At 43.3% G+C, this 25,866-nt stretch overlaps 1 protein-coding gene across 1 annotated transcript; it reads right to left on the bottom strand.

Moving 5' to 3' along the window:
- Nucleotides 1-1,762: 1,762 nt before the first annotated feature.
- LOC146058449 (troponin I, slow skeletal muscle-like) lies at nucleotides 1,763-18,827 on the bottom strand. The gene is made up of 7 exons (XM_083170730.1): nucleotides 18,813-18,827; nucleotides 14,376-14,417; nucleotides 13,746-13,877; nucleotides 13,566-13,655; nucleotides 6,490-6,666; nucleotides 4,081-4,192; nucleotides 1,763-1,891 (listed from the first exon to the last, which is right to left on the bottom strand). The coding sequence occupies exons 1-6, from the start codon at nucleotides 18,825-18,827 to the stop codon at nucleotides 4,085-4,087; spliced, it is 564 nt and encodes a 187-aa protein (XP_083026856.1). The 3' UTR covers nucleotides 1,763-1,891; nucleotides 4,081-4,084.
- Between the last annotated feature and the right edge of the window lie 7,039 nt (nucleotides 18,828-25,866).

Genomic DNA, 25,866 nt, shown 5'->3' on the forward strand with positions numbered 1-25,866 from the left:
AGTTGTATCCAGTTTTCAGTCCTGTTCATATCCAGTTTGGTCCAATCCTGTTCATATCCAGCCCGGTCCAGTCTTATTCCAGTTTCCAGCCGGACCAGTCCTATTCGTATCCAGCATTCAACCCAGTTCCGTTGTATCCGGTCCGTTCCAGTTCTACTTAATATCCAGTCTTGTCCATACAACACTGACAACCAGTACAGTTCAGTCATACATTCATCATTCTGCTATCAACCAACTCCCTGGTGATCCAGTGGTCAGTATACATCTCTCTCTGCTGAACCCCAGGTTCGATCCCCGGTCAGGAATTGCTCTAAGTCTCTTCGCCTCTCTGCTTCCACCCTCTCGCACAGACTTCACACATACGCCGGGTTCACAAAACTCATAGTCATGACACTGTGTTTTGTCCCCCCCCCCCTTTATATTTTTTTATTAAAAAAAATTAATATATGTGTGTGTGTGTGTGTATATATATATATATATATATATATATATATATATATATATATATATATATATATATATATATATATATATATATATATATTGGGTCTTTTTTGTTCCTGCGCACTGTTCCCAGTGGTCGGGGTTAGCTGCTTCACTTATTGGGTGACTAGGCCAATCGAAGGTAAGCAGTAGAAGGAGGGTTCAGTGAAGCGGGACAGCGGGACAGCGGGACAGCATTGCCCAATGTACCGGATAGAAGGCAATTTAAGCAACACAAACCGGCTTATAATTGTGTCATCACACCGAAGGGGCGGAGCGCTTCACTGAACCCTCCTTCTATATATATATATATATATATATATATATATATATATATATATATATATATATATATATATATATATATATATATAGCACTTACCCCCTCATGGAAAGGATGGAACCGGCACACGGATGTAAGTGAAGAAAATGTGGTTTATTTAGGAGTGCAGCATTGCACAAGGTGACAGCTGCCGACCTGACAGCCGTTTCAACTGCTGGATGCAGAGGGGGGTGCAGCTGGGGTCCCCAGCCCTAGGATTAGGGGAAAGAGGGATACCGCCTACCTGTCTCTGCTGCCGTGCCGGCATTCCCTCTCTGCTGTGTGTGTGGCTGTTGGGCTGCTAGGGCTGGCTGACGCGGCTCCGGCTGTCCTTTACCTATTTCTCTGAGTGCAAGCTGATCTGTGGCGCCACGTGACGTCATGAAGCAACACACGCTGGACATGCAATGCAGTGTAGCCTTGTGTGAGGGCCAGGGACAGATTTTCTGGATCCACTTCACGGGCCCCTTGGTACCTGCCGGGACCGACCGTGGGTGGTTATCATTTTCCGTGGGTGCTTGAGCCCAGGAGCACCCTCAGAAATGGTGCCTATATATATATATTTATCTAGTAACCTTAGTGATTTTAGGATATTTATATATCAGATATATTCATGCTAACTGATTGGCCAATTTACATTCCAAGTGCTCATATTGGCATGGTTTATTTGTGGGTGTTAGTTATCTAAATCAATTTGCCCATCTTTGAGTAGGCCAAAGCAACTCAATTTAAAATAAGTTGTGTACCATCAGTAAAATGAGACAGAATGCATTTAATTAACATTAGAGATATGTTGATGATATTTAATATCTAAGCTTTAAATTAGATATTAAATATTACTTTACAATTTTTTATAATAAAAACACATTTCTTTCATTTTGTGAAGAAATTAGTTATTAATATGACACTTTAAGTCCAAATCAGTGATTCTGATAAAAAGCTAATTTGATTGCCCTGTTCACTTGGGAGTTACAATGTCAACTTTAGAAGAAAACAATTTACTGTAAGAAAAACTGGTTAAATGACGTATTGCACATGCAGACTAGAGTACAGTAAAGATGGAAGCAATTGAAGATTCATGTGGTTCTGTAAAAAAAAAAAAAAAAAATGAAAAGAAAGATTAGATTGAATCAGAACTGATTAGTTTAATCATCATAGTAGTCTATACATGACCATATAACTTATAATAATGGTATACTTTGTTTTATTTCATGTGTCATATTTGTGCACTAACCCCCTTCAGTGGTGGGTTATTTTTTAGGGAGCGCTCCCCACTGGGCGAGTTTTTTTCTGGGGAGCACTCCCTTAAAAAAAACACCACTGTGTTCCCGGGTCCGGGCAGCGCCGCTGAACTGGCTATCAGACGCTGCCCCGCCCTGCCCCGGCAACGTGGCTGTGTGCGGCGTAACGTTACCAAGTCATGCCGCACACAGAAGGGGGAGGGAGGCAGGGCCGGGCAGCTGAGTGTGGCGCTGATCTCAGCACTGTCCGGCAAGAGGGAGCGCAGGTAGTGGTACTCCCGAGAATTTTCTGGGTATGCCAGTCTGCACACTGGCGCAAACCACAGAAAATTCTCAGGAGTACCACTGAAGGGGTTAACAATATAAATTACAGACAAAAATTCGGTTTAGAGTAAGAATGTGGGGCTTTAGGCAATTCATTTGTGGACAGGGGTAGGCTGGGCATGTGCACGTGTGATTTGATCGCATGACATGCAATCTAGTTCAAAACGCACAGGAATATTGTACTGTGTATGGGCACTTTTAATACTTCCATTTGGGCAATGTCATCTGAGAATGATGTTAACAGAACCAGGAGGTTTATCTTAAGACTTAATACCTATATTTTCCTAGCTAGGTTATCATGAGCAGTAATCCCATTAATATATAAGGCAATTGGGATTTGTGTTGGTAGAAAGTTAGAAACCCCAGTTTCTCCAGCAAAACAGCTGGAGAAATATGCACAGTAATCAGCTCCTGATAAAATAAGCTATCACCAGGAGCCAGGCATGGTCAATACTTTCAAAAAGAAGGGATATGCTGCACTAAAAGAACAGTGGGCAGTGAATTTTGCAAGAATCTATAGTTAATTAGCACAATAAAACACTTAATAACATGAGTAATAATTAAAAAAAACTATAGTATAGATGTGCAAACGGCCCTACGTATAGTCCACTGTTGTGGACGAAGGGTGACTATACTTGATAAAGCTGAGGACCAGCGAAATGCATGTGTGCTTCATAGGTGTTGCAATATTACCCGTGATTACCCTGACCAGGAACCTGCAGAACCAGTGACCATCATAGGTGTTGCAATATTACCCGTGATTACCCTGACCAGGAACCTGCAGAACCAGTGACCAGTCTCACATTTACAAACGGATTGACGAAGGACACCGTACTTGACTGTACCGTCACAAGGGACCTTTTACCCTGACTGGCTGAAATCCACTCTGGGAGGAACGCCACCTTTCTAAAGCCGGACACAATCCAGGTACCCCATGTATTCAACTGGGGTTGTCATTTCTTCCATTTACCAAAAGGGACACAATCGGAACAACTTTGGATAAAGGGTGACTATACATAGGGCCTTTTTCATACCTATACTAAAGGTTTTAAATTATTACTCATGTTATTAGGTGTTTTATTGTGCTGATTAAATATCTATTCCTGTGAAATTCACTGCACACTGATCTTTTAGCGCAGCCTGATTGCCCAAAAAATGTTGAAGTTCAGACGGCATCTGCACTGTCATTGAACTCGGGCAGCATTACATTCCGCCCTTGATGTTGCCACTAGCAAACCATCAAATTCCGTCTAGCATTTCACTAGTGCATCCTAGAAATTATAAACAGAATCTGATTGCAACTACGCTTTAATATCCCTGCTTTAATGAATGTAAGCTTTAACAGGCCTCTGCTATCCTGAAATTGTGTCAGTGTCTGCTTCTTCAACTGTCCTTATTTATCATATACTTTACCTAATTTGCCCTGTACTGTAATTTGTTATTTTCTTGTTTTTTTCGCTTATCTATGTATTGTCGGGTGCTGCGGAATTCTTATTTCAATATATATAAATAAACAATAATAATACTGTATACCCAGTCCCTACAAAGATGGATACCATGTAGTACACAGTAGTTGTTATAAATACAATATGCAACACAGTGTTTCTACGAAACATTTAATTATACAGTAGTTTAGGTTTCACATTGGATAAATAATCTTCATTCTATGTTTATTCTACACATTTGTTCTTGATCCTTTAAGAATGTTACCTTTTTATTGGGCTGTAGGAGACTTTGCTGCATCAAACATCTTTTTCCTGCCCTCCATACCAGACATTGCTTCCACATTCTTGCGCCAATCACTGACTTCAACTGGACGCTCCTTTTTGATGAAAACATACAGTGTATTTACAATGATGATCAACAACACATTATTATGACCCTGACAAAGTGTCCCACAGTTTAAAAAAGCACAAAAATGAAGCTACAGACACATATTAAATAACTATACCAATTGCAAAATGTATTGACACCCGAGTTCAACGGCTGTGCATGATGCCGGGCAAACTCCAGACAAAACATATTGTATGTACCAGTACAAATGAAACAAATTGATGTGTTCAATATCATATAAATATGCATTTAACAGTGTATAATGATATATGCTGATTCCAGGGAACCGCAAGGCACCCAGTTTATTTAGAGCTCACTGCTTGGTCAGTGCTGCAGCCGCCGCTGCTAGTAAGTGATTGCTCCTTTAAAAAAAAGTCAGTTTGCTTGGGATCCCTCACTCCAAACTTGGGCGTTATTACAACAGGCCCACTATATTTTATATGTTAAATACATTTTTTACTGTTAGTTTTTATTAATTAATTCCGGTAGAGTACATTACAATAGAAAAATTAAGAACAAGTTAAACCAAGCACTCAATTAAGACAAAAAAAAATAAAATAAAGTTTTTATTAGGGATGTGCGAGTTCGGATTGGGGGAACCAAACACCCCCAGTCCGAACTCGCTCTCCGAGCCTGTTCGGGTATTCCCACCCAGACTCAGAGCATGGATCTACGGTCCTTGCGAGATCCCGACCCTATGAAGGGGGCGGGTGGCCAGACACCATCATTACTCCAGTCTAGGATAGTGAATAGGCAACATGTGTTCTGCTCATCCCGCCCACCCGCTGACACTTTTTACTACTAGTATACAGTGATACTGCTGTCCAGTGGTAGACAGCACTCAGTGCTGTAATATATATAGGCCACCTTGATAAAGTCCCCATGTGTGAAGACTTGGTCGTGAGTTTTGTGTTCCATTCGGATGCAGTGGAGGAGATAAGCTGTACACCAAGGATAGCAGCCCGGGGAATCCTGTATCCAGCAGTTTAAGACCTGCATATTTGAATTGAGCTTTTTAAGAGCTGACTAAACCCAGTTCTATTGAACCTGGGAATTATGCACCACTGCCACCGATGTTTATGAATTTATGGAAAAAGTATGAACTTTATTCTTTGGCTAGTGGATTTTAAAACATTACAGTTTTTTAATGGTGGAGTGACCTCATACTGATTCAACTAACAGGAAAAGAAAGAGCGCCTCATAGGTCATATATTCCATTATTTTGTTTATATTGTATATAGGCCAGTCCAGTGATAGTGCTGTCCTGTATAGGCCAGTCTAGTGATAGTGCTGTATAGGCCAGGCCAGGAATAGTGCTCTATAGTCCAGTCCAGTGATAGGGCTGTATAGACCAGCCCATTGATGGTGCTGTATAGGCCAGTCCAGGAATAGTGCTCTACAGTCCAGTCCAGCGATAGAGCTGTATAGACCTGCCCAGTGAAAGTGCTGTATAGTCCAGTCCAGTGGCAACGACTTTAAAGTTGGTACTGCTGCACAATCTAGTGATATTGCTGCATAAGTCCAGTCCAGTGGCACTACCGTTAAGTCTATTGGTACTGCTGCATAAGTCCAGTAATACTGCCATTAAAGTCCAGTGATACACAGAAAAAAACAGGCTATGCAGCGCTAAATAAAAACTTGTTGGATTGACTTCAGAATTTATAGTAAAATTTAAAATTGAAAAATATAACAATTTAATAGGCCACACAAATGGTACAATGAATAGTTAAAAGAATGCATTAAGCAGAAAAGCAGAACTCAGATAGGTTTAATAAACTGTCCATTCCTAGGGTGCCTGATGGATTAATATTAGGACCGACTCTGTAAACAGAGTGAATTATAGTTACCGTCCACCTTGCTTGATTTTAGGGAGGAATGGATCCTGATGGAATTAGACATTTCTCTTGTGCTGTCCAAAGTCCCTTATAATGGAGAGTCCATTTGGAATAGTGGGGCTTGCCACTGGGTGTCGGTTTAACAAACTGATGGTATATCCGGTCCGCTTCTGCTGTAGAGTTAGTGTCCAGTGTAACATGGACGTCCATGTTACACTGGACACTAACTCTACAGCAGAAGCGGACTACAAGCTCCAGCAATTACTAGCGATTTTCCATCTGCCCAAACCAGCCTGAACGGACCGGATATACCATCAGTTTGTTAAACCGACACCCAGTGGCAAGCCCCACTTTTCCAAATGGACTCTAATAGGCATTTACCCATGCAGAGATTACAGCATGTTGTCATAAATTGTTATCGTGACCTACAATAAAACAAAACAATATATACCTTCTCAGTATCTTCCTTCTTTACAGATTTCAAGTTAGCGCGCAAATCCATAGAGACTTTGTGTTTTGAACCTAGAAGAGCGCGGAGCATAGCATCAGCGGATACTCGCACCCTCCGTAGTGGAGGTCTTTTAAACTTTCCACGCAGATCCAACACCTTCATCCTCAGATCTTGAATCTGTGATGTAAAATATGTTATTTTAAAATATTGTTTTGTTTAATAATGAGTACTGGAAAACGTGCTGCTGTTGTGGAAACACAAGCAATATAATTAATGAAGTCTGTTAACATTATAGTTGCCCAACCTCTTGGATCCTTTGGTAGAGTCCCATTTGAAGCTCTTATTTATCTTCTGCTGATTCCAAATAATTCTCCACTGTACCCAGGGTACCACCAAGTTATTTCTGGGCAAGGATAGTGATTTGCTGCAGTCACTACAGTAGTATGACTTCTGTCCAGGCTCTTTAGCCTTCGGCCTTATCTCACCATATATTTCTGCCACCAGTGTATGCGATTTATTGCACATGTATACAGGGCCGGCGCCACCACTAGGCAGCTCTAGGCATTTGCTGGAGGGTGGCAGTTTGCAGCAGGTCCCCCCCCCCCGGATGGAGGTGAGTGGCACCGACACTGCATGTATATTGTGTTGAGTGAGAATACAGCAAATGCATGCATGCATGCTGATGTACTGCAGATAGATACATATTAGTATCAATAATTGCATAATTTCACAAAATACATTGCTACTAATGTTAATAGCAGTATCCCCCATAACAGCCATTTAAGTGCAGATTTACAGTACACTCTTGTCTGGAGATAGATATGTCCTTTCGGTGGAACATGATATATCCACTTAATGGCTCCCCGTGATTTAAATGGCGCTTTCTACTATAATTTCCCTAAATCTAGTTTTCAGAAGCGGGTAAGTATAGTTTACACATGGGCGCCGATTCTGTGGGTGCTCAAGGGCCCGAGCACCCACGGAAATTGATGAGCACCCATGGGCCCGACTCCCACTGGGCCGCCACATTAACTTGCTAATTTGCGGCTGCAGCACCCGCATCACCGGACCCGCCACCTGGGAAACAGTATGCCAGGATGGTGGGAAGAGTGTATTCTGTCCGCGGAGTAATACACGGATGTGGGGCGGGCCAGCCTGTGCATGCTCTGTGCGATGCCGGCGTCTGTGCTGCATAATATAAATTAATATTATTTTGTGGCCACGCCCCTTCCCCTTGAAGCCACGGTACTTGTTTCCTAGCACGGGGCCAGCGATAAAAATTGTATCCACCGGGACCTAAAAAATCGCGTTGACCGCATCGCATGCAACCAAATCGCATGCGATGCGATTTTTACATTGGAACCAATGTAAAATTGTCCCTGAGACCCGATTTTACATTGGCCCCAATGTTAAATGCCCCCCGACCCCAATTTTCATTGTATCCCCACCATGATGGGTAAAATGCCCCCCATTGTTAACGCCACCCCACGATTAACTTCAACCCGATGCGTGGCGAGCGCAGCAAGCCCGCGAGGGGCGGCTGCACGCGTCCTCCGACCTTTTCATACCCCCACTATCCACGTCGGCGTGGAGTTGATTCTATATAGTCCGAGCCCGAAGCGTGGCGAGCGGACGCGCATTACTTCACAGGTATTACGCGTCCCCTCGGGGGGCTCGCTGCGCACTCCACGCTTCGGGCTCGGTGGCTCGCCACACTATATAAAATCAACTCCACGCCGACGTGGATAGTGGGGGTATGAAAAGGTCGGAGGACGCGGGCTCGCTTCGCTCGCCACGCTTCGTGTTGGCGTTCATCGTGGGGTGGCGTTAACGATGGGGGGGCATTTTACATACAAATTATCCATCAGGGTGGGTATACAATCAAAAATCGGGTCCATTGGGCCATTTAACATTGTTCCCTATTGGGTCCATCGCATCGGTCGCATTGTATGCTATTATAATGGCATACAATGGACCCGATTTTACATAGGAATTTAACATTGAATACAATGCATTTAATGTTATATCGCATCGGTCGCATCGCATACCTTAAGTTAAGGCATGCGATGGACGGGGAAAAGGCTAAAAAAAGCCCTAAAATCGCGTCGGTCGCGTCCATCGCATACCTTAACTTAAGGTATGCGATGACCCACGACGGGCGCCATGCTAGGAAACAAGTACCGAAGCCACTCCCCTATATTTTTGGCTTGAGCACCCACCAGCAAAAACATAAATCGGCACCTGTAGGTTTACATACTTGATAACCCTTGGCAAAGAGAAACATTTAAGATTACTACAAGCAGATACAGTATTGTTTGACACTGTAAACACCGTAGATATGAGGAGATGAACACATTTTAGGCAGAGTTTCTAATACAACATAAAGCTGAATTTAATCACTCAACTGGCATGGACAGATGGGATGGAATCGTAGCCAGACGGTCATTCTATAGGCCCCCATACATTAGCCCGACTTGTCCTAGGGACAAGTCGGACCTGATTTCCCCGGCAGCTCCCCAGGAGGGGAACACACGATTAGGCATTTGATGTGCCAAGTTTTGCATATGATAAATCGCCATGCGATTTATCATATGCAACTCCCGGGGAGCTGCAGTGGGAGATGCGGGCAGGGGGAGAGCCGGGCCGAGTCAGCGGCGGCAGATGCTGGGGACCTGCAGGGGGGGGGAGCCGGGCATGGTAAGCTGTCAAATAGGCAGCGGGCGCTGGAGAGCCGGGCAGGGGACACAGAGGCAGCGCGCAGGGGTGGACGCCTGTGAACCGACGAGGGAGCTGGGCAGGAGGATCGGGGACTCACTCTGCAGCAAGGGAGAAAAAAAGCCCATTACAAATGAATGGGCAGCCAGTGATTGGCTGAGAGCTCTCTCAGCCAATAAGCAATTGGCTGAGAGAGCTCTCAGCCAATCACTGGCTGCCCATTCATTTGTATTGGTTTTTATTTCCTTGCAGCTGCAGAGTGAGTCCCCGATCCTCCTGCCCAGCTCCCTCGTCGGTTCACCGGCGTCCCCCCGCGCGCTGCCTCTGTGTCCCCTGCCCAGCTCTCCAGCGCCCCCCCCCCCCGCCCGCTGTCTATTTGACAGCTTACCATGCCCGGCTCCCCCCCCTGCAGGTCCCCAGCATCTGCCGCCGCTGACTCTGCCCGGCTCTCCGGCATCCATCGCTCGCTGCTACTGCCCGCCTCTCTCACTGCCCTCGCAGTGTCCCCCGCCCGCTGACCATGCTGCCCGGAGGCTGCACATAAGATTTAGAAAATCTTATGTGCAGCCGGTCCAACTGCCCGACTCCGATCCGATGCGCACAGGACCGCGCATCGGATCGGAGGGGATGTTTAAACATGCGATTTGGCCCGATTTCGTGGCCCGATTCATCCGAATCGGGTGAAATCGTGCCCAAATCGCATAGTGTATGGGGCCTTATGACAAGGTTGCGCATTCTGTGCATTTGCCAGTAAGGGGTGATTCTCAAATGGACACTTCTCAAGGCCTCCTCCCTTCATAAGTTGTTCTTTTTTGCTCTGCGGTGAAAACCCTGCATATAGTAGCTCTACTCATCGCCAGTCCAATTATTTTAGACTTCAAAAAGATTTATTACTGTATGCAGCAGTTTGAAGCGATAAAATTAAAATCACTGGCAATGTGTTCAAGAATTGAAACTTGCCAGCAATTTAAGCCACATTTCCGAAAAAAAGGCATAAAAGTTATATAATAGCTATATAATAACAATATGCTTATGACTTCTTATGCCAATTTGTATATATTAACTAAGGGATATACAGATGGAGCCACTGTCATCTAGCCTGCCTGGGGCATTTTTCCTGCCAACTCACCACTGCCTAGTCACAGGGCAGAACAATAAGTTGCCTATGGCATTACCGGATGAGTGCAATACCAGTGATCATTCACCAGATGTCACTTTAGAACCACTGCACATGCGTCAAATGTCTAATGCAATGTTATAGCAAAATAATCCGTATTGTGCATGCGTGAAGTGTCCATTGAAATGCACTATAGTGCAAGAACTACTTTACTGTACAATACTGTACTGTACAGTATGTTAAATAGACATTATTCTCAGAAAATACTATCGCATAGACGTGCATCTCATTGCACAATTTATAATGGGCTATGGGGAGAAGTGAGCGAGCATACAGTATGGTCGAAGTACGTACTGTAGCAGGCCAGACAAATGATTCAACCAGGACTTTATTAGAGAACACATCTATGGAGTTAATGACCACATAGTTTACACTTGTGTAAGGGCACTGCTGTATGTGCGTCTCATTACGTACACTGGTTAAACACAGATTTATGCTACAGTATGACATGTACATTATGAGCAGGCCAGACTTGAGCACTGAATGGGTTAACAAATGGCTACAGAGGGTGAAAGCCCACATCTATGGAGCGAGCAATGGCATAGGTTTTACATGTTTAAGGGGAATGCTGAAGGTGCGTCTCATTTTGCTAATTAAAACACACAGGGGCTGCTGACAATGGCAAAGATGCTGCAATGATCAACCCTCAGCTCCGTTCCCCTACCTGCACCATTGTCCAGGTTTGGACGCACCTGCTGTGCAACAGGGAGATAAGCACCTGGCAGGAGCTGACCCATTTGAGTGCAAGATTGCTCACTGTCACCTCCCTACAGTCTGGCAATGGTGCCCTGGCTGCAGAGGAAGCCAGAAGCCCCTGGAAGAAGGGCAGACGATTGGAGTGGATAAATTAGTAGTCTTTTCCTAAAGACAAGAGTATCCTCTTTCATATGGTACTGGTCCCGAGCCTCTAGGACGCCTAGAACCGGAGCTATCAGAGTGCATAGTGGCCATTGCTCGTTCCATAGATGTGGGCTTCCACAAAGCCCTGGTTCATGCTTGATAGGCATTTTGTTCACCTGCTTAGTGCTCGTTCTGGCCTGCTATGGACAGTTTGGTTACTGTATGTTTGCTCCCGATAGCCCCTATGTGTTTTAAATAGTGAAATAAAACGCATGAACAGAAGTACCCATTGTCCTGGTCCATTTGCCAGAGCTTGTATTGTACTTTACTGTACAAATGGAGCTGCAGTGCCATTCGCTGAGAATGAGACACATGTGCGCCCCATTCACAGCAAAGTGTCTCACATGCAAGAGCATCCCTTCATTCATAGGTGATTTATGTTTTTGCTGGTGGGTGCTTAAGCCAAAAATATAGGGGAGTGGCTTCATGGGAAAGGGGCGTGGTCACAAAATAATACTGATTTATATTACGCAGCACAGTTGTCTCCAGTATTCAAATTATGGCAACAATGCCAAATACATAAATGCCCACACAGTGCAGGTACAACCCCCCCCCCCCACAGTGCCAAATACATAAATGCCCCCACAGTGCCAAATACATAAATGCCCCCACAGTGCCAAATACATAAATGCCCCCACAGTGCAGGTACATAACTGCCCACATAGTACCTGTGCCAGCGACGAGGGAGGGGGAGTGCAGTGGGACACGGGCGGGTGGGCCGCTGCTGAGCGGGTGGGTGCTCATCAATTACCGTGGGTGCTCGGGCCCTCAAGCACCCACAGAATCGGCACCTATGCCTTCATTGGCAAATGGCGTGGTTCCATCTGTATATCAATCCGCCGCTGGATTAGTGAGCATTACCCACTCAGTGGTGGAGATGTGTATTGCATGTGCTGCGTCAAAACCCTCGCCTAGGCACACTGTCAGGATAAATGAGCATAGTTCCATGTGTGACAGGCTCATGAAGACAAAATTATTTTATGAATATTTTATGGGGGATGAATTACTCTATGACTCCATTAAAAAGAACATTTTATTTAAACATTAAGGATATTTGTTAATTTGTCTAATCTATTTGTCTAATCTATTTTTTTCATGTTGCAGACAAAATTTATAGTGTTCACTTTGCATTAACCCCTTCAGTGGTGGGGTGAGCCGAAGACGCAGCAGGAGTGACGGAGCTGGGCAGCGCTAAAAGAAGCTGAGTTCAGCGATGAGCTGCGCAGCAGCGCTGCTGGAATCCCGAGAACTGTCCAGGCTTGCCAGTCTGGGTATGGCATAGCCCGGAAAATTCTCAGGATTACCAGTGAAGGGGTTAAATGTTTCAGTATGCTCCTGTGGTGTCCTAAGTGTGCTGCACAAATGGTAACAGATTACAAAGTAGGAGAGCCTTTGCATGATTTATGCAAATGCTTTGTAGATTAATTCTCATAGCAAGCCCAGAAAAGCAACAATCTCCAGTGAAAATGTCTGCTCTTGCCAGAGTTACATCAGGACTTTTTGCTATTTAATGTATTAATGCTATTTTAGGTAGCCATCTCCTACAATAGTTTCTGCATTTTTACATCAACATGCTGGATATTGTCAATTTAACACCTCTCTCAGGTTGGAGGTGGTGGGTATTGGTAAAGCAAAAAAGCTGTATACATACACTTAAACTTTTTTATTTTATTTTTTTCATTTTAAATGAATGCACATATATAAAACTAATAATTTCATTATATTTAAATTATATTTGTGTAACCTATTTTTATGATGCTATTTTAATAAAATTTACAATTCTTAAATAGAATCTGTAACTTAAGGTCTAAGTCCAATCTTCCCTGCAGCGCACAAGTGACCCTAATAAAGAGACAGGAACCATGGTCTTGATGGGTAGAGGTAATTGGAAGGGCATGGCTAATGGGGAAAGAAGTAGCAAGACACCCCCCCCCCCCCTCTCTTCCCAGTGCAGCACACAGCAGTCCTTTCTTTCCCTTTCCATAGTAGCTCTGTGCAATGAGGGAAGGGGGGTGTGGCAGAACCCTCCAACAGGCCCGAGTTCAGGTAAAGAGTACCCAACTCCCTCTGCCCCTTCCTGAGTCACTGGGAGAAAATAGCAGCACTGTCACAAAACAGGCCATGTTTTGCTCAAACAAATGCACATTTTAATAAATGCAAACTAAACCCACAAAGTAGTAACAACCATCACGTATGGCTTTTGTGTGAATTCTGCATGGGGTGGTCAGTTTCTTAATCATACAGTATAAAAAATATGTTTTTGACAGTTTTGGTGCTAATTTACCTCTCTTGTATTATGGAGAACCTTTGCTTCAATGTCATATCTTTCCTCATCAACAATGCCAACTTTCTCATGTAGTTCTCGACACAGCTCCTGAAAAATGGCAAAATCGTATATATCAGGTTATTGACACCTATCATGATAGTAAAAAAAAGTTTTGTTTTTTTACAGCACACACAACACCTGTAATGCAGCCAATGCCAGGCCATGCGTGTTGGAATGAGGTACCCTTTCACTCAGGTATCTCTGCTTTTCCTCCTGTTTGTTCACATGTTCTTGATCCCATGCCTCCTTTGCCTTTGCCAGCATCAAACTCTATGAGGGAGAGACAAAAAAATTAAGATCACATGCTGTTTTTCTTATTTCCAGCGTAAAGCGAATCTCACTTGTTAAATATGCTCTTAACAGTATTTTTAAAAAACTGTTAATGTAATTAACTAAACCTAAAGTAGGTAATATTAATTATCTTGGCCCATTTAATTTAATTGTTAATCACTTTAATGAGAAGTAATTAAAACATAGTGGTAAATGTACAAAGTCTCATTATGGGGAAGAAGCAATATCAGCACCGTTATTTTCTCCCCCATGTATGAAGGATGACAAGCATGCTCAGTGACATGGGCGGATACAACCCTGTCATTATCGGCACTGCTATCTAATCATTAGCACGCCATTAGTAGGGGCAATGTACGAACAGCAACACTGAAAGCTTTCCTTTCTCCCAAGGCCTTAATATTGTTCCATTAGTCCCAAACCAGATATTTTTTCTTCTTTAATTGCTTTTGACTTTTTTTTATTCATAACGTTGATTACCTTTAACAGCAGTTTTCGTGATGCTGAAATCTTTGATTTTCTCTGGAAGAAAATACAAGTACGTGAGCAGTGATACCACAGAGAAATGAGGAAAAGAAAGATAAAATATGGAAAAAAAGAGACAATAAAAAAAAAAGTTTTATACTGCTGCGACATCTAGATGCTGATTGACTGATTGCCACTTATCTCTCGACTCACACTTATCGCTTATGAAACACATCTTACAGCACTGTGATAAGATGCAATGAGCAAGTATCCAGTGGTAAGTTTACCATACAGAGGGGGGTATTCAATGTCAGGGGCACGGCTGTCGAGCTAGCGCGACAGCCGTGCCCCTGTCCCATTCTCGGTTAGCTCGCCTGGAGCTCGGCAGTCGGGATTCAATGTCCCGGCCGCCGAGCGGCGAGAAGGGGGCGTGGCCGCGAGTTGCGGCCGGGAAGTGACGAGCTGCAGCCGGCAGCTCGTCACTTCCCGGCTGTTCTCGGCAGAACGAGCCTGACAGCTAGAGATGTCGGGCTCGTTCTGCCAGGAAACCCTGTTCAATGCTGTCGGGGAAGACAGCATTAAATAGGGCCCGTCGAGCATCTCCTCCACGGGAGATGCTCGACGGAGATTGCATACCCCCCAGAATGTTCAGAGGTGAGTGTTTAAAATTGATTATGGCAGTTATTATAGAAACACTGCAATAATGTACTCCCTTATTAAGCTGTAATATGCCCAGCTGGTGAAAAATGTAATTCCCCCAATGCTATACAGATGTATCCTCATACACATATTCTTATATTTCTTGGGGGAACTTAGATACTTCACCATGGGTAGCGATTCCTGGAGTTTTTTTACTTTCTTTTTAAATTTATTTAGTATTTTATTCACATTGCAGCTGCATCCAAAGTTGTTCCATGGGCCACCACAACACAAATTATTCTGACCAATATCTGGCCAACTCAGGGCCTGATTCAGACTCAGGGCTGAGAATTCGCAGTGGTCTGAGAGGAGAAAGCCGCTGCTCAGACAGAAAGATAAATCACCCCTTGCTAAATTTTGAATGGATTGCTAATCGCAATCTACTCGCAAATCCATATGCAATTCCCGAAGCTCCATAGACAATTCCTGGCACATTGTGTCTAAAGGGCTGGACCTGGCACAGTGTCTAAGGGGCTCCTCCAGGCGCAGTGTGTCTAAGAAGCTCTACCTGGCGCAGTGTGTCTAAGTAGCTCTACCTGGCACAGTGTGTCTATGTAGCTCTACCTGGCACAGTGTGTCTATGGGGCTCTAGCTGGCGCAATGTGTCTAAGGGGCTCTACCTGGCACAGTGTGTTTAACCCTTTGAGTGCCAATGTTGCTGTGCGCAATCTGTTAAAAATGAAAGGGTCGTTCTTCTTTTGGGTACAATATTTAACTAAACTTCAGTTAATTGATTTGGCTATATTTGTATTTATTTATACTAAAAGAACAGTTGCTGCTGCCATTTTTAGCAGATATTTTGAGCATCATTCACAGCATCATTGGCACTAAAGGGTTAAGGGGCTCTACCTGGCGTAATGTGTTCAAGTTGCACCGTGTGCTGTAGTGTGAATAGCGGATACTACTGTGTGGTGTAATGTGAATAATGTACACTACTGTGTGGTGTAATGTGAAATAGTGCTAAAATGTGGCCACGCCCCTTCCCTATGAAGCCACACCTGAACATTTTTGGCGCACAACTTTGGCACGCACTGTCCCTATTTTTAGTTTTGTAAACTTCTTTCCGGTTGCATGAGCCACTGGGCGTTATTCTAGTTCATTCGCACATGGGACAGATATTATGCGCATGCACAAGCGCATTTTTGTGCATGTGCATATGCTAGGTGCGTGCGGCCACAGTGAACGGACTATACGTCAAGTGCATGCACCCAAGACTGCGGGCGTGGGGTGGTGACCAGCGTTTTCATGGTCCCATGAAAATGCTGGTCATACCCATGATGATCGGCCCGTGAGGTATGTGCTGGGGACGGGCAGCTGCCCACCTACTTCCTGGCAAATGTACACGCCTGAGAGTCACTTTAGATATGTGCACTCACCACATCATTCGATGGTTGGCGGCCATCAAATGATGTGGGTGATTCCACATAGCCTGCAAATGGATGTTTATGTTAAATATCCATTCGCAGCCAGTGCAAAGGGACCTGGCGTGCGATTGGGGGGGGGGGGGGGGGGTGTCAGGCGGTCCGATGAGTGGCATCTGGGGAATTTGCAGTCTTGTGAATCAACCAGAATAACCCCCACTTTGTGACATGGGTGTGGTTTTACATTCATTGTAACAGCTTTGCCTCTGTAACACCTAGCCTTGCCTTCCCCACTAGTATATTTCACTGCTACCAATTGGGTGCACTTACAAAATAATAATCAATTCAACATGGTATTATAAAGCAAGATTAAGCAAACTATTTCCTGTAGGCACAGTTGCACATTATGCAGGAATGTTCAAAAGTAAATAGAACAGGTCAGCTATCCTCCTGCAAATATATTTAGCAGATCTTATATTTTAATAAGACAAAAGTTTGTTTTTGGACCTACTGTATACTGCAGCTTAGTAGAGCATGCCAAGTAAGAAAAGAAAAAAAGGAAATTATATTAGCCATTTCCTTACCTCTCTGTTATTGATGTTGATATTGTTTAGAGTATATGCAAAGAGAAAGAACAGTGAAATGTGTGTTAACAAATGAATGTCTTAATTTGTTACATATAAACTTTTTAAGTTCTAAGTAATAATTAAGGGAATGAATAGAAGACATGGAAAACAGCTACAAAATTATATACAGAAGAATTACCCCATAAAATTGCATTAACAAGTTCTCCACACACCATTGACTCTTCCCCCCCAGCCCCCCAGCCTCATTGACTCTCCAACCCCCCCCCCCCCCCCAGACCACGCTACCCACACTGGCTCTCCCTACAGGAGGATGGCCGGGTGAGGCCTTCAAGATGGTGCCGCAAATGGCTGCCTAGGAACTGTGCACTCAATCATATGTATCCCGTGTCTACTGTGTGTTAACTGTACTGTCCCTGCTACAACTGTGCTGTCTTTGCTCATGCTGTTTCCTACCTGACTGCTGCAATGACCAGTGGTGCCGCGGATGGCTGCCTAGGCTTTGTGCAGCTTGGCGGGTATGTGTTCTCTGTGTTATAACTATACTGTCCCTGCTTATATTGCTACCTTTCTGGCTGCTGCAATGACCAGTGGTGCCGCGGATGGCTGCCTAGGCTTTGTGCAGCTTGGCGGTTATGTGTTCTCTGTGTTATAACTATACTGTCCCTGCTTATATAGCTACCTTTCTGGCTGCTGCATTGACCAGTGGTGCCGCTGATGGCTGCCTAGGCGCTATGCAATGTGTGTAATGTCTTAATGAAATTAATGCAATGTCTGTGCTCTTAATGCAATGTATGTAATGTATCCCTCCCCTTCATCTTCATATCCCCCTGCTTGATGCCGCACTGTAATCCACAAAAAAATCCTAGTGTGCGCAAGCATACATGGCCAATAAAGTTGATTCTATTCTATACTACTGTACCTCTATCTGGCACCTAAATTGACAGTAATTGGAAAAAACTGCCTATAGGCCCATACACACTTGGCAATTTTGAGCTGAAAGCTGCTGAAGCTTGGTGTTTTGAGTAGCTTTCAGCCCAGTGTGTACGGCCCGGCGATGAGTGGTGAGCGGTGATGCTCGCTCCCGCATCATTGCCGAGAAAGCCGCTCATCTACTTGTATTACCAGCAGATGAGCGGCTTTATGGACAGCTTTGCATAGCACTGCGCTATGCAAAGCCACCCGCCCTCCCCCCCCCCCCCCCCCCACACACACACACACACTGACAGCGCCAGGCAGGGGGAAAGTGATTCAGTGTTTATGCACTGAGCCGCTTTCCCACCCAGCGATGATAGTGGTCATCGCTGTCCATACACGCTGGGCCTAATCGCACAGTGTATATGAACCTTTAGTCTTCCATCTGTATAACTAATTCTGTAATAAAAAGATTAGTTTGTCTGAAACTGATTCTGGCAAAACTTCATAAAGGAGTTCCACCTCAGCAGACTAAACAAATTAAAACTTCTATTTCTTGTTTCTTTAGTACGCACCCTTATTCTCAGCATCTGTCTTGGGAGTACACAGCTTCACAGCTTTCCGAGCATCTTTACCCCCCCCCCCCCCCCCCGCCGTATCTCCTTGCAACCATGCGACCATCAAATGATTTCTCCTGAGCTTGCAAATATGTCAGTGGAGAGATTGACTTATATTTGCAGGCTCCGGGACAAGGACAGGATGGACAGCTGACGTTATGTGATGCCAGCCACCCATCTCCCCCTGGCACACTGCGTCACGGCGTTTGCATTGGAACGCCCATGAAACTCTGGGTGTTCCAATGTCCCACTGCCGCCACTGCCCCGCCCCCTGACCTGTGCGAGCACCATGCTGACTTTGCAGAAGCCCTGCACATGCGCATATGAGAACATGCACATGCGGAAAGGTTTACCATCAGTCCCCCATGCGAACACGCAGGGGACCAATGGAACCCCCTACATTAGCATGTCAAATCAAATGTATTTATATTTTTATTTTTTGTGCATAGCCATCTAATATTGAATAAATAGTAAATACATACGGTTCAGGCATGATGAAGACAGAATAGACCAGCTGCAGAGACAAAATACAACATTATATGAATTCAATCATTTTATTATGTGAACAAAGAACTATATGAATGCTTGATTGTAAGCTTAATCCTTCTGGCTATAGCCAATCTCTTTTCTGAGCTTCATAAAGTATAAGCAAACTATCCATTTTCCTTACAATACTTTAACAATGTGACCAAGAGAAAAGAAGACGCTACATTCAATCAAGTGCGGATCTCCTCAGGAGCTCAGCTCTAATTGGTTGAGGGGGGTCCCACTAGGTTTTCCCTCATTATCAGGGAGGAGCTGCATATGCGGCTCCCCAAGTCCTGCGTTCCTCATTTTGTTATTTTAACCCCTGGATACCCTACTGGAGAAGAGGACAGACCTGCGGGGGAGCGTGGTAAGGCAAGTTTATATATGTTTGTATGTATGTATGATAATAAACTTGTACATTTCAGGCTTTTTTTTTTTTTGTAACATTGGTCATGCTATGGGACTACAAGTCCCAGCAGGCCCTTTAATGCCCCACATACTGGGACTTGTGGTTCTCCAAATTCCAACTGGTTCCAAAATACAGGGGAACACAAGTCTTTTTACCACCATGTTTTTTAAATATGGAAGGGGGGACCCCAACACTTTGTTCTGCACTTGTGAAACCAAGACCAACTCAAAGCCCAGGGCTGGCTTAGCTCTGGGTGGGTGGACCCATGGCTTTTTTTATTTCTCCACACTTTTTTGGACGGAACCATGCACAAAACTCACTGATCTGTGCATGGTTCTGTCAAACTCGCCTGCCAGAAGCTGGTCTATTTTTTCTAGGGTGTGATTTGAATTTTTTTTTTTACATTTTTAAGGTAAATCGCACATGTCTAAAAATAATGATATCGATCTATCATAGAATTTTAAATAATATTTTGTGCTTATACGTGCTTGTCTGTCTAGTGTGGTTTAGTTGATTTTTACCAAATCTGAATAAAGGCTTTTTGGGCCTGATTCAAAACTGTTCGCTAGGCTTTGTATACTTGCAGCCTAGAAAACAGAAAAGTGCCAACCGCCACCCAGTCGAATGTCCTTCCCTCCCCGCCACCCAAATCCCCTCGCTATCATGCAAGGGGATGTGTATGGGAACCCATCCTCTTGCATTTGGCTGGGCAAAAAATCATTTGATGCTTGCTCACCATTGAATGATGTTTTCTCCATTCACAGGAAAAGTTAGTCTAGACCACAGGCTCTAAAACTTGGTCCTAATGACCCCACACATGTTTTGCAGATCTCCTCACAGAATCAAATTAAATAATTAGCTACACCCGTGAATCTTTTAAAATTTTCGGGTGAAACCGTTCAGTCAGGAGTATGGCAGAATACTTGAGAGTCTCCTGGATCAGTGTTTCCCAAACTCGGGCATCAAAATGTATATCAAATACTAATTAAGTAATTTGTGCCTAAACATGGTTATCCTTAAAATCTGCACTGTTAGGGTGACTGAGTTTGGGAACCTCTGTCCTGGATATTAATGAAAACAGGCATGTGCAACATCCTCTACCATTAAGTGTGTTAGTATCTTATTATTTGGTCAGTACAGTATGGCTTTGTAAAGAATACTGAGCAAATGAAATAAACCCAGTATTCAGGTAGTACATACAAATTATGCAAATATCAGAATTTGACAGGTGTCCCCAGTGTTTTGAAGCAGCAATGACATTGTGCCACTATTTCATCCATACATTTTCTTTTAAATTAGCTAAATGAATCACCTTTCTGTTAGTTTTGTTCTGAACATAGTGCATCAAGGGACTGGTAAAGTTTTGGAAGCTAATTGCTCCCTGAAGCCCAAGAAATAATGTATTGGTGTATTGGAACAGTGAAAGTGCCTGGGTAATGTTTTTTTAGTAACTTTTATTAACAAGGTTGTAAGGAAAACGCTGCGTCAGTGCACATGTGTATATATTCTCTTCTAATTGACATCTAAAAAATTACTGATTAAGCTATATAGTATATACTAATACAGCTTTCACATAGCAAGCAAAGCCAGGTCCAACCCAGAATTTTGATCCTGCATTTGACCCAGCTACAACTTGGGTCCTACTCTTTCACACTAAACCCAGGTGTATAATAGGCAATACGGGTTTAATCCTAATGGGCAATCCAGGTTTAATCCTTCTTATAACTCAGGACTAATTGCCGGGTTGGTTGACACGAGTTATTCAGTTTGGTGCTTTCACACCACAGCTCGATCTGGGTGGACTCGATTAAAAAAACGAGTATTGACCCAGGTTTAAGATGCATTGTGAAGGGTTATAAAAGTGGATTATATTGAGAAACAAAGAAAACAGGCAAATATAAGTTTCTTTCAAGTGTGATTTGGGTCCTTTTTATCCAATTCAAAGACATTGGGCCAAGCATGTGTTTAACCTCTGATTACGATCCTATGCCTGGTCCCGTGTGCATTGGATTGGAGCCACTGCTACATCAAGGATCTGTCAGATCCTGCAGCGGGTAATGGGATCACATGCAATATATCACATGCAAAAGGACCGCATGCAATCCTGCCTCCCAGTAAGGTCGAGGGAGATTGGTTATGACTTCTTCCCTCGAATGCAAATTTTGTTCTTAAAACAAAAGCAGAGCATTCTCCTTATGCATTAATAAGAGTAATGCAGTTTATGATTTGCTGCTGAACATCACCACAAAGGGCTGTATTCAATGCGGCCAGCGATCCTCACCATTTAACCCCTGCGCCGGCTGCTCACCCTATTCTATTTTCCGGGGGAATCCTCACTGTCACAGGACGGCGAGGATTCTCCCAAACCGCGAGGCTCGTGGCTAATGCCGGGAACCCGCTGCATTTAGCCCGCGAGCCTTGCTGTTTTAGTGGCCGCACGCGCCGTTTCCTTCTCGCTACAAAAACCTAGTGAGGGGGGAACGGCGTGTGCAGGGGGTCAGTTGAATACTGACCCTGAAAGCTGTGACAGCGAGCAGTCAGCTTTCAAAAATCATTGAAAACCCCCCCAATGTCTGACTGTGCACATTACTGCTTGTTATGAAAGGCAAGTTTCTCTCATTTTCCTGCTAAATAATACAAGGAAAAATAAGCAAAGATTCTGTGGTGCCTTCCAAAAACTGTTGTGGATGCACATCGGGTTTTACTTATTTCTCCCTGCTGAGTTTAATCCCTTTCAGTAGTGAGATTGTCTTCAGAAATATACAAAATGTCAAAAGAGATACAGTAGCTGCATTCAGGGCAGTGCATCCCTCACAGCTTCAAAGACATTCTGAACAATAATTCAGATCACACATGACACTAATGTATTACTTTTCACCATAAGAAAAATGTATGCATTCCATTTGCAGCAATTAATTCATCCTTACATGGTATAAAGCAAAAACACGTCTGTCTGTCTGTCTGTCTGAATAGAGTAATTTTGCAATCCCAAGGACGGATTGTTATGCACTTTTCAGTAGATGAGCAGCAGTTTATCCGGAAGTTTTTTTCAACATTACTATTGACCTAAACCCTTGTGTCGGTGTCATACACTGCCTCGAATAATGCAGATTCCGGACTACCTTATTTACTCACTATACAAACACTCAGGAAAGCCTACAGGTGCCTGTGACCAGCGTGTTGGGGCCATGCCACACACTGCAGAACACTGGACAGAGCCTGAGAGCGCACCAGGGACTGGACCTGGACTGCAGGTGCCCTCCATATACATGGCCTCCAAACAGAGGCAACTATGTTCCTGACTGAAACAATAAAAGCTAATTTGAGGGAGTAGTCCCAGTTAACAGCTAATTTCAAAATGGCTTCTTATTGACCATCCAAATGTATATGTAAAGATTTTCGTTGTACATATATTGATTTTGTACATACCTATTAATAAATTAAAATCTATAATATATAAAATATTTCCCAAGAATATATAAATAAATACATGAGATGAAGCAACATTATGTTTTGTATTAAAATGATAAACTGTGACTTTAGAAGAAGTTGGCTATGATGATTAATATCTCAAGTCTATCATGTTGATCTTTAGCCCATATTGATAAAAGTAATATAATCTCCATTTGAACGGTGCTGCAGCTCTGTACTGCCAGACTGTGGGAGTAACAAACAAAATATGCTTAAATCCCTAACCAAGAGAACTTACTACGTATAGTTTCTTTACACTCACCTCTGGAGTATCTGTACTGGATGCGCTGTTATGGCAGTATGAAAAGATATGAGCTGTGTCCAGATTTTAATCAAGACCCCTGACTAAACAGAGTGACAGCACAATGAATTCACAGAGTGCCAAATATTTCTGTATAAGAGCTTTCCTTAATTTGGGAGGAAGGGGAGAACAGATTATTCTGCACCTGTCCATTTGCTGCATATCTTGTTCCAAGAACAATGCAGATAATAGAATGCTGGCCATTTTAATCCAGAGCACTATTGTGGGACAGGAATGCAGATTTATTTTCCTTTGCCCAGACAAAGTAAATGTCTGTCACACGCCTCAGATTTACCTCTCTTATTATAGTCAACATACATTAACAAACACAATACAACATAAGTCATACTAAATTAATGTGGCTATATATATACATATATATATATATATATATATATATATATATATATATATATATATGTGTGTATATAATATATATATATATATATATATATATATACACACACACACACAATTGTGGGGTAGGCCTGGCACTCCTTACTGTTGCAGATAGTCCAATTGCCCCGGTGCCCTCCAGGGTATGAAATACCTTGTATGTAGACAGTTTATTCCCAAGGGGAAAGGCGGCACTCAGAGGACTGATAAATGAAGAGTCAATACCACAGCCTGGTATTGACTCTTCATTTATCAGTCCTCTGAGTGCCGCCGTTCCCCCTTTGGAATAAACTGTCTATATACAAGTACAGGTATATACAAGGTATATAATGATTACAGAGTTGCGAGCTGGCACCCCTTATGTTGATCTTTACAATTAGACAAATAGAGTTTTATAATATATTTTCCAAAGCATACAGAGTAAGTCCATAAGTTTCAAATATTTATTAAAAAGTCTCTTATTTCAAGCATTGATAGCAGTTTTTCAGGTTGTTTTGAGGTTCCTTGAGAAGTTTCAAACACTTGGAAAAAGAATTTCCAACACGTTTTGCCCCTTATCGGGACTTCATCAGGGGTTTTGCGAATTACAATAATTATTTCAGACCACTTTCACTAGTGTGTATTCACAACAAGGTGGTAATTGTATCCTGGTGATTTTTGAGGTGCCTGAAGTACGTATTGAGGTATAATATTACTTCTCCTTCATATATACAGGGGGAAATGTGAATAGTATCCCCTATTTTCTTCTCCTATTGGATGTTTGAATGGGCCCACTAGGCAGGAAGCAGTTTTCTTAAGTGCAATGTCACTTCAAGTCCTTAGTTTGGACAGTGAGTTGGTGAATGAGACCTCTCACTTTTCGTATGTTGTCATACCTTTAATATATTAAAATACTAATATAGACAGCTTCATATGATCTTAATAGACCCGGTATACGGTTTTGATAGATCCAGGGGATATTCACGGTAATTTTCTCTGTCTTACTTAAAATATAAATGCAATATATTCAATACAGAGTCAGAGACTGTCCAGGAGGCATTCTCCCTTTTTAGAGATGTGCTCTGGTCAGCAGCTCTGCATGAATGAGCTCATGCTTGAAATAAGAGACTTTTTCATAAATATTTTGAACTTATGGACTTTATTCTGTATGCATTGGAAAAGATATTATAAGGTTCTATTGGTCTAACTGTAAAGCTCAACATAAGGGGCACCAGCTGACAACTGTACTCCATATTTCCCCATCCAACAGGGGATCTTGTAAGCAAGGCAGCCTCTTCAAAGTATGTTAAACTGTTTTGGTGCGAAACAATGGTATGTTCTTGAATAATGACACTAAATCTGGTTATAATTAGGTTAGTATAAATTAGAGATATGCGCTTGAACCATTTTCCTGTATTTGGATTTAGCGCTGAATTGTCATCTGGTTTTCAATTTGGATTTGAATTTGCCAAACCACAGAAATTGGTTTTAGATTTGCATTTTTAAAAGTTAACAAAAATACCCCCCCCCCCCCGACTTAGCAGCACCCCTGGGCTTATACAGCAAACAGAGCACGCCTGTGCTTATACAAAAGAATTAGCAGCACCCCTGAGCTTATACAGTATAATAGACTTAGAAGCACCACTGGGCTTATACAACATACTTAGCAGCACCCCTGGCCCTATCCATTATAGTTAGCAGCACCCATGGGGCGAGATTTATTGTGTTGACCGTTTTTGTCAAAATGCGATTTAAACTAAAATCGCCGTGTATCGCCATTTTTTTAATATCGCATTTTTTTCCAGAAATCGCGTATTGAATGTCTGGCGCAAAGCCGCCTGAAAAGTGCGATACATGGCGATAGACGGCGATAAGGTGCGAATTGAGTCGATGTAATAGGCCATAAAAGTGCGATTTCCGGGTTAGGTCATGTGCGTATTTGCGGCCAACCGGAATGCGATTTACACCAATACACCTGAACAGCCCATACAACATGCTAACCTATTGGCCCACCTTAGTCCCTTGCAATACGCATCACACCCCCTATATAAAGGGGCGCAGACGCCATTTTACCCTTTGAAAGGGAGTAAGGCGTATGAGATGGAGAGGAGAGGAGGAGGTTTTGTTAGGTGCAGAGGAGGCAGAGGGACAGGCAGCTTGGGCCCAAACACCCCAACCACTGGGAGAGGTAGGGGAGTGAGAGGCAGCACTGCCAGAGGCAGGACAGGGAGAGGCAGCATGCTCCC

The sequence above is a fragment of the Crinia signifera genome, chromosome 2, assembly GCF_055691185.1.
Source record: "Crinia signifera chromosome 2, ASM5569118v1, whole genome shotgun sequence".
Taxonomy (NCBI): Eukaryota; Metazoa; Chordata; class Amphibia; order Anura; family Myobatrachidae; genus Crinia; species Crinia signifera.